Below are 15379 nucleotides of genomic sequence, written 5' to 3'. Positions count from 1 at the left end.
AGATGCTGCAGAGTGGATGGCAGCAGAGGGAGCCACGGACAGGGTGGCCTTGAGTGTAACTCTCTGCGGCAGTGACATACACCTGAGGCTGCAAGGGGCTCCCCAGGAAAGGGGGTTAAAGAGAGAGCTATATAGGTGCGGGGACAGTCCATGCCCAGATCTGAGGCAGAAACGTGTGTTGTGTAGAAGAAGACTGATAAGAAACAAGGGGGCCCGGCGTGGTGGCTCACACCTGTCGTCTCAGTACTCTGGGAAGCTGAAGTGGGTGGCTCACCTGAGTTCAGGAGTTCCAGAGCAAGAGCGAGACCCCAAGAGCAAGACCCCATCTTTACTAAAAATAGAAAAACTAGCTGGACATCGTGGTGGGCACCTGTAATCCCAGCTACTGGGGAGGCTGAGGCATGAGGATCATTTGAGCCCAAGAATTTGAGGTTGCTGTGAGCTGTGATGCTGTGGCACTCTACCCAAGGTAACTGAGTGAGATTATGTCTCAAAATAAAAAAAAAAAGGGAGAGAGAGAGAAAGAAGGGATGGTATTTGGGGTTTGATCGGATGTTGAGTCCCTAACCTGTCAGCCACTGAAGTTGTCTGTGGCAGGCCCTGGGGCAGAGCAGTTGGGGAATAAGTGCCGAATCTTCCTCAAATGAAATAAATAAGCAAGAGTGTGGCATGTGGGGCGGCGCCTGTGGCTCAGTTGGTAAGGCGCCGGCCCCATATACCGAGAGTGGCGGGTTCAAACCCGGCCCCGGCCAAACTGCAACCAAAAAATAGCCAGGCGTTGTGGCGGGCACCTGTAGTCCCAGCTACTCGGGAGGCTGAGGCAAGAGAATCACTTATGCCCAGGAGTTGGAGGTTGCTGTGAGCTGTGTGAGGCCACGGCACTCTACCGAGGGCCATAAAGTGAGACTCTGTCTCTACAAAAAAAAAAAAAAAAAAGTGTGGCATGTGACACAGAGGCAGGGCCGGGTAGCATAGTGAGCCCCAGTGAAGCAGCATTGACATGGGGGCGGCAGAGTAACAATGTGCAGGTGATAAGAGCCAGCCCCAGGGAACATCAGAGGAACAGTCACCTCCCCTTGAGAGAGGGTGGTATGTCTTCAGGGGACCAGCAGAAAGGGGGCGAAGGGCAATGGACAAGCTGAGAAGAAACTTCCCAGCCCAGGACTGTCCGGGCATGACTATCCCAGGGTGATCAGTCCCAGCAGTCACCTGAGACAGAGACAGGTGTGTGCCTGGGAGGTGGGGGGCAAGCACCTGGGCCTCATTCAGTGAAGTCAGGGCTGGGGACAGAGCTGCCACACCACACGTTGGAGACAGGAACGGTTTCTTATGGGCCATCAACTTTAGAGCACTTTGAAGAAAGTATATGTCATAGACACGTGACCCAGAAAGCTCCCACTGTTGAAGGACAGAGCACAATGTCACAGACAAGGCTGCAAGAGGAGCCGAGACCAGACAGGGCCAGAGAGAGGCCGTCAGAGAGGGAGTTGGAATCTGAAAAACAGGGCACTGTGTGTATGTGTGCGTGTATGTTCTCAGAGGCTAGAATTTTAGAGCAAACTGTATTTATTATTTATTTATAGACAGCGTCTCAACTCTGTGACCTTGGGTAGAGGGCTGTGGTCTCATCACAGCTCACAGCAACCTAAGATCTTGGGCTCAAGTGATCCTCTTGCCTTAGCCTCCCAAGTAGCTGGGACTATAGGCACTAGCCACAATGCCTGGCTATTTTTAGAGACGAGGTCTTGCTCTTGCTCAAGCAATCCACCACCTCCCAGACTGCTGGGATTACAGGTGTGACCCACTGCGCCCTGAAAAGTCTATTTTTCTATACTCCACATCCATGTGTACAGGTTGTTTAGCTCTCACTTCCTGATTTCATTTTCATGCGTATTCTTCACAGGTGAAACAAGACATGATCAGACTCTTGGTGTCCACGCCCCATGCCTGGCACAAACCAGACCCTCATTTGTGTTCAATTAACGTAGAAATTCTAACATTCAGGGGGTTAAAGAAGGCAAAACAATACTGTTAAAAAGCTTGCCAGGCTCCCAAATACCATTAGAGATTCCTGTCTGAAGAGCAGTTCCGATGGCATGCTGTCCTTCAACAGTTCTGCCAAATTAAGAAAGCGCCGCTGGAACACACTGGCTTGAGGGCCAAGGTGCTGGCGACTCTCATCTTCTTGGCAAGAGACTGGCCCCTGGTGGTGGCCAAGGGACACAGGCCCCGCTTGAGGACTCCCTGAACACTTCATTACTGGAGAAGATATTACTTTTTGCTTTAATTACGAGACATATCTCCTACCTGAAGGGACAACATGCACACAGACTCTTTAAACATTAAGCCAACTTTTCTGGAATGCATTTATTCTTTGTATAACAAATGTTCTTTTTTCTTTTTTTTGTAGAGACAGAGTCTCACTTTACCGCCTTCAGTAGAGTGCCATGATGTCACAGGACTCACAGCAACCTCTAGCTCTTGGGCTTCCGCGATTCTCCTGCCTCAGCCTCCCGAGCAGCTGGGATTACAGGCGCCTGCCACAATGCCCGGCTATTTTTTGGTTGCAGTTCAGCCGGGGCTGGGTTTGAACATGCCACCCGGTGCCCTACTCACTGAGCCACAGGCGCCACCCAGCAAATGTTCTTTAAGCTATAACTTTTCCAAATCCCGTAGAACCCAGCATAGTGCTAGACACATTGTAAATCCCCCAAAACACATTAAAAATTGAAATGTAAGAATAATCTAGCAAAATGTCAAATCCTTGGCCCACCAATTCAACTTTCCTTATTAGAAAACTGATAAGTTATGAACTAGGCAAACTTGAGTCAAACTATCTATAAATGTATGTCTTTTTTTTTTTTTTTTGTAGAGACAGAGTCTCACTTTATGGCCCTCAGTAGAGTGCCGTGGCCTCACACAGCTCACAGCAACCTCCAACTCCTGGGCTTAAGTGATTCTCTTGCCTCAGCCTCCCGAGTAGCTGGGACTACAGGCGCCTGCCACAACGCCCGGCTATTTTTTTTTTGGTTGCAGTTTGGCCGGGGCCGGGTTTGAACCCGCCACCCTTGGTATATGGGGCCGGCGCCTTACCGACTGAGCCACAGGCGCCGCCCTATAAATGCATGTCTTTTCATGATCCTCCCACTTAAAAAATCTGATGTTGTAAATAAAACCTAGTGCCTACAAAAAGCTTTTACTTAGAGAAATTTCTCGAAAGGCCAGAGCATGTCAGATTCTTGTATCTAACTCCATTTACGTGACTTTGTTCCTAATGGATCAGGACTAACATAAAAGATGCCCACGCAGAGGTGCCCACACTGCAGACAGTTGATGGTGCAGGTTTAAATTAGGGTATGTGGCCCTCCTTCTAGAAAGCACCCAGCACTTCCCTTTTACGGAAAAAACAAAGCATGTAACTTTGCAAGGATTTTGCTAAAGCCCAGGCTTTCTTAAATAATTAGGATTTGCTTCTGGCCAGCTGAACTTCCATGAAGCTTGGCCTGGGTTTAACTTTCAGATGTCCTGTGAAGACCACACTAAACAGCTACTCAAGTTTTAGATTCTTTTAACTTCAGTTTGTCCCCCCAAAATTATAAAAGTATTAATTGATATAAAAATAAAATGCACATGCTGGGAAGGCACAAGGCACATCTACATTTCAAACCCAAAAGCTGTCCTCAGATTCCGAGCTGGATTCAAGTATAAACTTCACAGAGTCTGACTGTAAAGAATCTCTAAGCAGAAGCATCTAAGCATTTCTTCTTCTATTTGAATCTGTGCAAAATCCAATTTCTATTTCTCAGCACAACAGCCAAAACAATCTCATAGTGTGTATGTGTGCGTGGGAGTGATCTAAAGATTCTAATCTGTGTATTTAGGAACCCAGAAAGCTGTGGAAGCTTTCATAAGTCTGCAAAATGTCTAGCATGGATCAACTACAAAAGAATGTTATGGTCAAGCAAAATTTTTTTTGGTAGAGACAGTCTCACTCTACCGCCCTTGGTAGAGTGCCATGACGTCACAGGACTCACAGCAACCTCCAATTCTTGGGCCCAGGCGATTCTCCTGCCTCAGCCTCCAGAGCAGCTGGGACCACAGGTGCCTGCCACAACACCTGGCTATTTTTTTGTTGCAGTTTGGCTGGGGCTGGGCTCAAACCCGCCACCTTCGGTATATGGGGCTGGCGCCCCACTTACTGAGCCACAGGCGCCACCCCGGTCAAGCAAATTTTGTTAGTGAAACTAACCATTATGGTTAGTGAAACGATCACAACCACATACGGTGTATTTTACTGCCTTTACTTCGCTTTTATCACCAATTTATTCTGGAGATGAACGCCTTCTTAGTTAAATGTCAAGGGCAGAGGTTGTCCTTTTCATTAGCCTTGTTTAGCACGGTGCATAGTAAATTCCAGTATATTCTGGAATTTTGGGGGGGTCTTGCCTGACCTCTTAAGTCCCAGAGCAGAGAGTGGATCTAGGAAAGGAAGATCATAGATCCACCGAACAACCCATGGTTGGGTTGTCCGGAAACCAGGCTGCTGAATCTCAAGTACCAGGGACAGTCTTTACCTTTCAGGGAGGAGCTGCCTTAGTGCAAAATTTCCCCAAAGCTTCAAGTTCCTCATTGGGCTCTGTTTAAGTATTTTGTCAACTTGCAGAAAACAACTAAATTTATATGCGATACAAGGAACGGCCTGGAAAGCACCTCCTTGGTGCTGCCTATAATTCTATTTTAAGCACGAGTTGAAATGAGGATAACAGAGAAGGCACAGGAGACCACCCTTTGGTGGTTTTGATGTACAGAGACAAGTATGTTAAAATCTTGTTCTCAAACAAGCCAATTAAGAAAAAAGTAAAGGCACTGAAGATTTCCTTCTCCGTGTGAAAGAAAGCAAGTTATGATGAGGAGGACTGTGTTGTGGACACAAGGCTGACACGTGTTTACGAAGGACATGGACTGGAATGGAGATGCCGTCGACTGCTACCCAGAAAGGGAAGTCCAGCTTCAGAGCAGACCACAGGACACAGGGCAGGATGATCTAGTCTCATCTGTCACGTCTACTGCAGTTTTAAAACTAGCTAAAATGTTTTATGTTCAGCTGATGTTTTAACTAGTTTATGTTCTAACAGAAGAGAGGAATGGGTGAGTTAAAAATACAGTAGAGAGTGGGCGGCGCCTGTGGCTCAAAGGAGTAGGGCACCAGCCCCATGTGCCAGAGGTGGCAGGTTTAAACCCAGCCCCAGCCAAAAACTGCAAAAAAATACAGTAGAGAATCTTACTATCTCACCCTAGGTAGAGTGCCGTGACATCAGAGCTCACAGCAACCTCAAACTCTTGGGCTTAAGCGAGTCTCTTGCCTCAGCCTCCCAAGTAGCTGGGACTACAGGCGCCCACCAATGCCCGGCTATTTTTTTGTTACAGTTGTTTAGTTGGCCTAGGCTGGGTTCAAACCCACCACCCTCAGTGTATGTGGCTGCACCATAACCATTATGCTACAGGCCTGAGCCAGTACAGAGTATTTTAATAATTCATGATTTTAAATAATGTCTACACTAAAGCCTCTGTACTACCAGAATGCTGCTTTAAGTACAGCAAAATCCCAAACTCTGAAATCTTTTTTTTTTTTAGACAGAATCTTAAGCTGTTACCCTGGGTACAGTGAGGTGGCATCATAGCTCATAGCAACCTCCAACTCTTGAGCTCAAGTGGTCTTCTTTTTAGAGACAAAGTCTCACTATATTGCCCTGGGTAGAGTAATGTGACATCACAGCTCACAGCAACCTCAAACTCTTGGGCTTAAGTGATTTTCTTGCCTCAGCCTCCCAAGTAGCTGGGACTACAGGTGCCCACCACAAAGCCCGGCTATTTTTTGGTTGTAGTTGTCATTGTTGTTTGGCAGGCCCGGGCTGGATTCGAACCCTCCAGCTCCAGTGTATGTGGCTGGAGCTGTAACCATTGTGCTATGGGCACTGAGCCTCAAGCGATCTTCTTGCCTCAGTTTTTTAATTTTAGTAGAGACGGGATCTCGCTCTTGCTCAGGCTGGTCTCAAACTCATGAGCTAAAGCAATCCACCCTCCTCGGCCTCCCAGAGTGCTGGGATTACAGGTGTGAGCCACTGTACCGGCCCCAAACACTGAAACTTTTTTTTCTAGAACATTTTCTTTTTTTTTTTTTTTTTTTTTTTATTGTTGGGAATTCATTGAGGGTACAATAAGCCAGTTACACTGATTGCAATTGTCAGGTAAAGTCCCTCTTTCTAGAACAAATTTTGATGTATCTTTGTTTTTAAAAAAATTTCCGATAGGCCACATACTAAAAATGGTCTACTCCTGATGTGTATTAAACATTTTATTCAAAGATTTTAAAGTAAAAAAAAAAGAAGATACACAAATAAAAATTACATTATAATGGCCAAACAGTATTCCACATGACAAAAAAACCAAAACAAGTTTATAAAGTAAATGTACCGATGTAGTATTTAATATCCAGTCCAGGCTGCATATACATACAATGATCTGACCACATGGTTATGCAAAATAAATTTTTTCTCAGAACACCAAAATTTCCAACCTTCCTAACCACCCATTGCCTATTCCCCTGGTGAGTATTTTGAGAGAACTTTTATGTAATTCCACATATAAAAACAATTGCATGGCACTTAAGGACTGCAAAAAAACAGAACATAATTAAAAACATATTTATAATGCATTTTTTATAAAATATACACTGAAAATCTTATTAGCTAAAAAAAGGTTCAAAAACAAAAGACTACTACCCCGAATAATGGTTAAAACCTCATCATAGAAAAATGCTCATCATTTTGTACATTACTGGTAGAAATAACAGGTTTTTTGGAGTGTGGGGAAGATAGGTATCTAATTTATAGAAGTCATTCATTCAAAATTTGTGTAAAATTGTGGATAACTTCACTGCTTACCCCTTCTCAAAATGTTTTACTACAAATACGCTAATATTTAACTATAAGACAAAAGACAAGACTAACTCGAAACAAGTGTTTCTTAGAGTGAGGTCCAAAGGCCCCGCAGGAGGTAAGGGGTTGTGACTTGCCTGTTGGGACACCCTCACACCCTGTGGAGAGGGGACTCCTGCCCAGCCCAGGGAGACAGCACCTGCTGAGAGGCCATGCACCTGCTTCTGACACCAAGGCCAGAAGTCTCTCTAAGTTTATGACTGAAGTGAATACTTTGTTTCAAAATAAGTTCTAGGTGGATGGTGCCTGTGGCTCAAATGAGTAGGGCGCTGACCCCACATGCCGGAGGTGGCGGGTTCAAGACTAGTCCCAGCCAAAAACTGCAAAAACAAAACAAAACAAGTTCTAGGTTTGAGAGAAACAGACATCTCTTAAATAAGCATGTGCATATCTATAAACATATTCTTTTGAGGTTTCACTGCTTTCAGACCTAAGTTATCTGAAGGAAAAAAAAGTACATGGCCAAAAACTTTGGAAAAAATAATTTCTAATGAAATGCAGTTTGAAAAAGGAAAACAAAAATTAAACATTTAAACACTTCAAATCATTCTAAACTTAAGACTAGATAACATCCCTAAAATTAAATTTTACTAAGACTGAATACTTGTACATAATGATCATGGTTACGTTTTATGTCCCTTTTCCTTAAAAAAAAAAAAAGATATTTAAAATAAACAACAGAAGGATGCTGTATCTAGCACCTCTTTAAATAATCAATTGCTCAACACTAACATTAACACAAAATAATCTTAAGAGCTCTGCCCCTGAAGTGAACTCTGCAACAAGTGTTACCCACTTAACACTCCCGGGGCTGAGCTGTGATGTGTGTCTGTGTGTCCTGAACATTTACTCACAATTACTTTATTAAAGGCTCCATGAACAGGGCCCCAAAGTACAGACACCACAGTTGGGGAAGAAATAAACATAGTCAATACACTTTACTCAGAAAATAAATTATTTTCCTGTATACTAAAATTATAAGGAAAAATATCATACACTCTTCGTCCACAGAACACAGGGTACTCCTGCAAGCCCAGTGATGAGCTCCTCATTTTGTGAACCAAAGCACAACAGCGACTGTGGGGTCACTCTCCAGGAAGAAATAAAAGTAGGATTATGCTTTTCTGTAAAGTTATACTTTTTCCTTTCTTGAGTAATTGTCCATTCAACTGCACCTGGGTCTTGTGCTATATATATATATATATAATCTCTCTCTCAACATTCTAGTTAAAGTTTCTGATAAATGGATAAGGTCAGAAGCTACCTCTTAATATACTAAAAAGTTACTTGTACTGGTTTTCCAAAAATTTAATAAAATGGATCTACTTTTCAACTTAAGAATCTGTATTCCCCAATTCTAAGCAAAAAACATCTTTTATAATCAATTTAATAACTGTTGCCTTAAAAAACAGTAATTTGGCTCAGCACCTGTAGCTCAAGCGTATACCAGAGCTGGCGGATTTGAATCCAGCCCGGGCCTGCCAAACAATAACAACCTACAACCAAAAAATAGCTGGGCATTGTGGCAGGCGCCTGTAGTCCCAGCTACTTAGGAGGCTAAGGCAAGAGAATTGCTTAAGCCCAGGAGCTGGAGCTTGCTGTGATCTGTGACGCCACAGCACTCTACCCAGGGCAAGAGCTTGAGGCTCTGTCTAAAAAAACAAACAAACAAACAAAAAACAAAAATAAATAAAAATCAGGAATTTATTTATCCAAGGCAATAAATTTTATAGCTGAATTTTTAAACATAAAAATCTCCAAAACTAATAGATAATATAAAACGTTGTTATATTTTGAATTAAACTTTTATTCCAAAATTAAACTCTCAAATGATTTGATGCAGAATGGTAAAATTTATGGGAAGTTATGACATAATCCCACTACATGCCTTAATGCAACGAGACTTTTTTTAAAAAGCTGTGGTATTTCCTTTAAACAGAAAAGGTAACTAATACTCATCAGTAGGCCTCTGAAAAACCAGTATAACTAAATTTTGACATGATTGTCCGGAAGCTAGTTTTAATTTCTTTTTCATAAACTTAGATGTGATAATTGATTCTTACAGTCTACAATAGAAGATACTGTGTGTTTTCTTACAGGTGGCAAGTATCAAATGATGTACTGTATCCACCTGATGACAGGTTTGCCCATGCATTAAATGGCCACAGAAGTAGAAGACACAGATGGAACAGGAGGGTCAGACGCATTCTTCTGCAGACATCAAAAGGGGATTGATATACTCAAAGCCTTCAAATTCAGACTGATCAATCTTCCTCACAATGTCACTGTTGAAAGAAAAATAACTTTATTTTCATCATAATTAAGATTTCTGCAACATTTAAATGGTAAAATAAGATTAAAAAGCAAAAAAAAAAAAGGCTAATTATATACATTGTAAAAAAAACCCTGCAAGTTCTTAGATTAATCCCACACATTTCTAAACAGTGGTTCTCAACCTTCCTAATGCTGCAATTTATTTGAGAACCACTGTTATACAAGATCAAGAACAGAGAGTGCTGAAAATCAAAAAAGACTAATAATCCCACGAGTAAGTTTAGAGCCAAAAGGTGGTTTAAAGCTGAAGACAGAGAATAAGAAAGGCACAAACTGTCCCGAATCCAGTTAATCCATAACTGGAAGTGAGCATCCAGGTCTGAATTAGCCCTAGATTTAGCAGTCACCTCAGCAGCCAGACAGAAGGCAGAGTGAAGGCCCAGGGAAGGCCAGATGAGGAGGGCAGCGTGCAGGGAGGTGGCGGTCTCCTGGGTGGGGGCCACACTCTGCCGCGCGGGGCTTCTGGTGCGGCACACGCTAAGAGTGAGTGGTACCACCAAGTATTCAATCCAAGAAAACACAACACCTGCTGAATTTCATACACAATAAGCTAGGTCATTTTCTAACTACCACTTTCAAGAAAGGGGAGATTCCTAGTTGGAGAAATCAAGGAAGGAGTCAGTGCCCACTCCACAAACACTTAATGAGTGAGATCATGGGACACTGTGCCCTGTCTGGGGACCATGTGAGTTATCAGGGCAGAACACACGAACAGGAGGTGTTAGAGGGCAGATGCTGAGGACAGGAAGGGGAAGGCCAGATCAGAGAAGCAGCGATGTTTACGTAAGGAGTTTCACCTGGATTCCCCAAAGATCTGGTTGTATTTGAGGTGGTGCTGAAATAACAGGAAGATTTCAATAAGTAAAACACAGGGATGAGCGAGCAGATGCAGAAAGGTGGTGACACCACCAGGGGTGGTGGTCACGGAGGCTGATCAACCACTAGTGCACAGTGGGAGGCAGCTGGACAGTCAAGGTGGAACAGATGGGGGCTGCAGGTGCCAGCCGAGAGGGCACTGCAGCAGTGACTGGGGTGTGGTTAGAGGGGTACAGAGTGGGAGGACGCTGCGCCAGGTGTACAGGGCAGTTACAAAGTGCAGGTGTAAGGAGATCCAGAAGGCCGACACAGCACTCCAGGCATGTCCGACCGGGAACAATTGAGGGTTACAGTAATGGGAAGAGAAAAAGGTTTGACTCGAATGATGAAGTGAAGAAAAATTTAGACAAAGAGTTGGCACCTGCAGGAATAACATCGTCTGTTAAGGAGAAGGAGAAGTCAGCAGTGACACTGTGAGCCTGAGTGACAAGAGAATGTGCCAGAGCCAGGAACAGACACAGGAGCCGGGAAGACAACAGAGAGGGGACGATGAGAGCCTGAAACGCAGCTCCGGAGAGAAGAGGGCAGGCCCAGTGCTTCAGCAATCAACTCACTTTTTTTTTGTTATTGCTGAGACAGAGTCCCACCCTATGGCCTGAGCCAAGTGCAGTGGTGTCATCACTCACTACAACCTCAGACTAGGGCTGTGGGCATCCTCCTGCCTCAGCCTCCCAAAACTACTGGGATTACAGGAGCTTGCTGCAGCGTCCGGCTGGGTTTCTCATTTTTTTATTGAGTCAGGATCCCACTCTTGCTCACACAAGTCTTGAACTCCTGAGCTCAAGCAATCCTCCCACCTGAGCCTCTCGCAGTGCTGGGATTACAGGCCTGAGACCCATACCCGGCCCAGCTCACTCTTCACAGCAACCTTTCAAGGTGGGAATATAGGGAGGCAGAGGCTTGGGGAGACTATGCAATTCATTCCCAGGGTTGCCCAGCTTGTAAGAGGTGGCATCGAATTCAAACTCTTCTCTTTTGATTAAATACAGTGTTCTTCTTCATGTACAATGCTGTCGGAGATGATGACTCGGTGCACATCTCCTCCAGCAGCAGTGAAGATTTTGGGGAGATTGGGCAGTTTTGGCTTAGCCGCTAAACTAAGCCTTAGAGGATCCAGTACACCGTCCTCAAGGCTTAGAGTATCTAGTACACCATCCTTAAGCCTTAGAGGATAGTACTCAGCTCGGTGCCTTCACCTCAGTGATGATTCACCAAGTTGGCAGGGAGTCACCTAAACAGCTGCACCCACAGGGCAGACTGACTGAAATCTCCAAGGCACAGGATGCACAGCCCGGAGGCCTCCCGGGCTCAGGTCAAGGAGCCAGGGAGGTCAAGGCAGACCAGAGCTGCCAAGGAGAAGCAGAACCAGGACAGGTAATGCCACGTAAGGCAGATGAGGACAGGCCAAAAATGCTTTACAACTTGGAAACTACGACATCAATTCACCCTCCAGAAGCTGAAGGAGCAGATTAAACTGCAAGGGGTTAAACAAGGTTGCTGTGAGAATTAGAGATGACGCGTGCAGAGCAAGGTAGAAGTTCACGGTAGTTACCGGTAAAACTTCTAATAGTGTAGTAGCCAGTAACTGAATGATTACAGGCATTATAGCATAATCTGAAAATAAAACATTGTGTAGCTGCTAAAAATGGAGTTTTCAAAGACTTTACAAATAATTCAGCATAGAATTACTTACTCGTCATCTGGAGTGAGCTGGACAGGTTCATTCGTAAACTGAGAATCAAAGTTGTCCAAACCAAATTCCCCAGAAATATTTGGTTTGAAGGGAGGTACGACCTGCTTCTGCTCCATCTAAAAAGACACACCAGGTAACAGCTCGAGTCTGTGTTCTCAGAAAGTTCTCCCTGACACGTTTCCCTGTCCTATCAAAGTGCATCTCCAGGTGCTGCGTTAACCATGATGAACATTGACAATAACAACACTGCAACCTGCTCTAAGGAGCTGGTATTCTTTTTCTTTTTGTTGTTCTTTTTTATTTTGGGGACAGAGTCTCCCTTTGTGATCCTGGGTAGAAGGTCATGGTGTCATAGCTCACAGCAGCTCAAACTCTTGGGCTCAAGTGATCCTCTTGCCTCAGCCTCCCTGGTAGCTGGGACTATAGGTGCCCACCACTATGCCCAGCTAGTTTTTACAGACAGGGTCTTGGTCTTGCTCAGGCTGGTCTCAAACTCGTGAACTTAAGCCACCTACCCTCTTTGGCCTCCCAGTGTGCTGGGATTACAGGCATGAGCCACTGCAACTGGCCTGTTTCTTTTGTTTTCTTACAAAGCACTCTAGAGGGTGGCTCTAAGTTTTTAAAACTGTAATATGGGGCAGCGCCTGTGGCTCAGTGAGTAGGGTGCCGGCCCCATGTGCCAAGGGTAGCGGGTTCAAACCCAGCCTTGGCCAAACTGCAACCAAAAAATAGCCGGGCATTGTGGCGGGAGCCTGTGGTCCCAGCTGCTCGGGAGGCTGAGGCAGGAGAATTGCGTAAGCCTAAAAGCTGGAGGTGCTGTGAGCTGTGTGATGTCATGGCACATGGCACTCTACCGAGGGCAGTAAAGTGAGACTCTGTCTCTACAAAAAAAAAAACAAAAAAACAAAAAACAAAACTGTAATATGCTAGTTTTTAAAGACAAAATATTAAATGGAAGCCTAATATAGAAAACAACCAAATTTACATACCATATCCCAGTCAACATTTCGGAAGAATGGGTGTCCCTGAATATCAGCAAATCCTGTTTGAGGATGACAACCCAATCGTTCCTTTGGGTCCTATAGTAAAAGAAATGTTCCAAGAATTGGGTAAATGTCCCACTTTAAAATAAATCAGCTTTGTAACCTGTGCTTTGTGCCTATTACATGATACCTTCATTTCTGAAACAGATGAAACATTCTACCTTCTATTTCTAAAAAGCACACCTGTAGGCCAAACTGAGTTACTAGAACCTTGAGACGGATTTCCTCATAACTTTCTGCACCTATCACATCATTAAAACGCACACCTGTCACCACTCCTTGCTAAATTAAAATGAGAAGAAATGAGAACAGCAGAACACTTGGGTGGCACCTGCTGTTTCTTCTGCACAGGCCTGAGTGAGAGTCAAAACATGCAAAGCCCCAAATTTCGCAAGTTTGTTCCCAGCTCAACTTAAAAGCCCTATACCCCAATTATGGCAATTACACGCCACGGTAATTGAGACAGGCATTACCTGAATCACCAGGCTGGGAAGGAACCTGCAGCTTTTATAAAGTCTTGGCTTTAGACATTCCTATGAATGAGAACATCCCCATTTTCCTTTCTGATAAACGGCATCTTATTTTGACTATTAACACCTCTTGCCTTCTTTTCACTATGTGAAAGATTAGGTTTCAAATTTAAATCTTTCCTCACATAAAGTATTCATTTAAAACAAGCTTCAAATTCTTTATTGTAACTCACCCTCATCTCACCTATTTACCTTAGAAAGTAAAGAAACATCAACCTTTCTGTCCTGTTGATTAAGTAGAATTCACCATCACAACAGTCTTAGACCCTAAAGCTCTTCCCTGCTTAACAGCTGCAATAACTAAATGATGTACAGACGCTCTTTTCAGTGTCACAGAAAGAAATTTCAAAAAAAAAAAAAAAAAAAAAAGAAATTTCATGTGGGAAGAGCAGAAAGAAAGTCTAGAGCACTTCCAAAGAGAGCTGGAAGTGGGTCCCTCTCATAAAGGAAAAAAGGTCAGATTTTTTTTTTTTTTTTTGTAGAGACGGAGTCTCACCCTATGGCCCTCGGTAGAGTGCCATGGCGTCACACAGCTCACAGCAACCTCCAACTCCTGGGCTTAAGCGATTCTCTTGCCTCAGCCTCCCGAGTAGCTGGGACTACAGGCGCCCGCCACAACGCACAGCTATTTTTTGGTTGCAGTTCAGCCGGGGCCGGGTTTGAACCCGCCACCCTCGGTATATGGGGCCGGCGCCTTACCGACTGAGCCACAGGCACCACCCGAAAAGGTTAGATTTTTAAGAGATGAAAATAGCATTTCATCTCTTTTGGATTTTATGTAATAACAGTTTTCTTTTTGACATGAGAAATCTGTAGGAAACTATTGCCTAAGGGCTCAAAAATACATGGCACAGACAGATTACGTGGATAATGATAAAGAGAAAATAGAAAAATAGAGTTGAAACCACTCTATTGTGGCAAACCCCAAAGATTCCATTTTCCCTTAATTGAGAATATAGTATCATTTACATTAAAAGCATCACATGTAACATTTGGCTGGGGAGTGAATTATACTGGCAAAATGGAATTTACAATGCTGTCAATTACTCTTCGGTTTAGAACTTTAGACAAATTACAGATTGAGAAAGTTATACATTCTGCTGTCTTGGAATTTCACATTGCCTGAATCTCTACTTGCCAGTTTGGTTTATATAGAAACAAATCACAGATTTCTAGACATAACTTATACCTTGTTGAGAAAACTCTTCAGGACACTTGCAGCTTTCACAGACAGAGAACGTGGTATGCGAATTTGTTTTTCCAAAATAACTGTAAAGATAAAAATTATGGCATCATGTTTACCTTTTGTTTGGCTTTAATGTTCACATTTTCACAGTGACATACTCAGGGCATCGCAGGAGATACTAACTAGATTTACACACACAACAGAAGCAGCTGACTCTGCCCCCCCAGCAGCTCCTGCCGCGCCCCCCACGTGCACACACTTTGTCCTCTGACTACCTGACTGTGCCCCAGGCTCCACACCTATGAAACAGGAATAAAAACAATACCTGCTTCGTGACTCTGATGAGGTTTAAAGATTAGTTTTTGTAAAACGCTTGGCATACATAGTATTTGATTTCACTGAGAACTGCAAACACACTGCCCAGAGCTGCTGTGCCAACGCTCCTTCTCGTGAGCAGTCTCAGAGTCCTTACGGCTCCATGTCCAGCCTGGTACTATCTCTCTTTATTGGTCAGTTGCATTGGTTCGAAATTTTAGTCAAACGTATTGATATGAAATGATTGCTCATTAATATTTTCATGTATACTCCCCTGATTGCTGGTGCAAGACCAAATGGCTTTTCACATATTATTTCATGGCCACTGAGTTTCCTATTATGTGAAATGCCTATTCATACTCTGTGGCAGCTTTAATAATTCTTTTTTCTTTTTTTGAGACAGA

General features: G+C 43.8%; 1 protein-coding gene across 1 annotated transcript in view; it reads right to left on the bottom strand.

The window, feature by feature from the left end:
- Positions 1-8928: 8928 nt before the first annotated feature.
- Positions 8929-15379, bottom strand: part of PRKCI (protein kinase C iota) — a 66483-nt gene continuing 60032 nt past the window's right edge. Inside the window, exons 15-18 of the mRNA XM_053600204.1 lie at positions 14664-14743; positions 12891-12980; positions 11902-12017; positions 8929-9283 (exon numbers count right to left, since the gene is read on the bottom strand). Of these exons, the coding sequence (XP_053456179.1) occupies positions 9196-9283; positions 11902-12017; positions 12891-12980; positions 14664-14743 (374 nt within the window). The 3' untranslated portion in view covers positions 8929-9195. The remainder of the gene's footprint in view (positions 9284-11901; positions 12018-12890; positions 12981-14663; positions 14744-15379) is intronic.

This window comes from Nycticebus coucang, chromosome 8 (assembly GCF_027406575.1).
Source record: "Nycticebus coucang isolate mNycCou1 chromosome 8, mNycCou1.pri, whole genome shotgun sequence".
Classification (NCBI taxonomy): Eukaryota; Metazoa; Chordata; class Mammalia; order Primates; family Lorisidae; genus Nycticebus; species Nycticebus coucang.
Note: the sequence above shows the minus strand (reverse complement) of the source record. Positions and strands in the feature narration are given on the sequence as shown.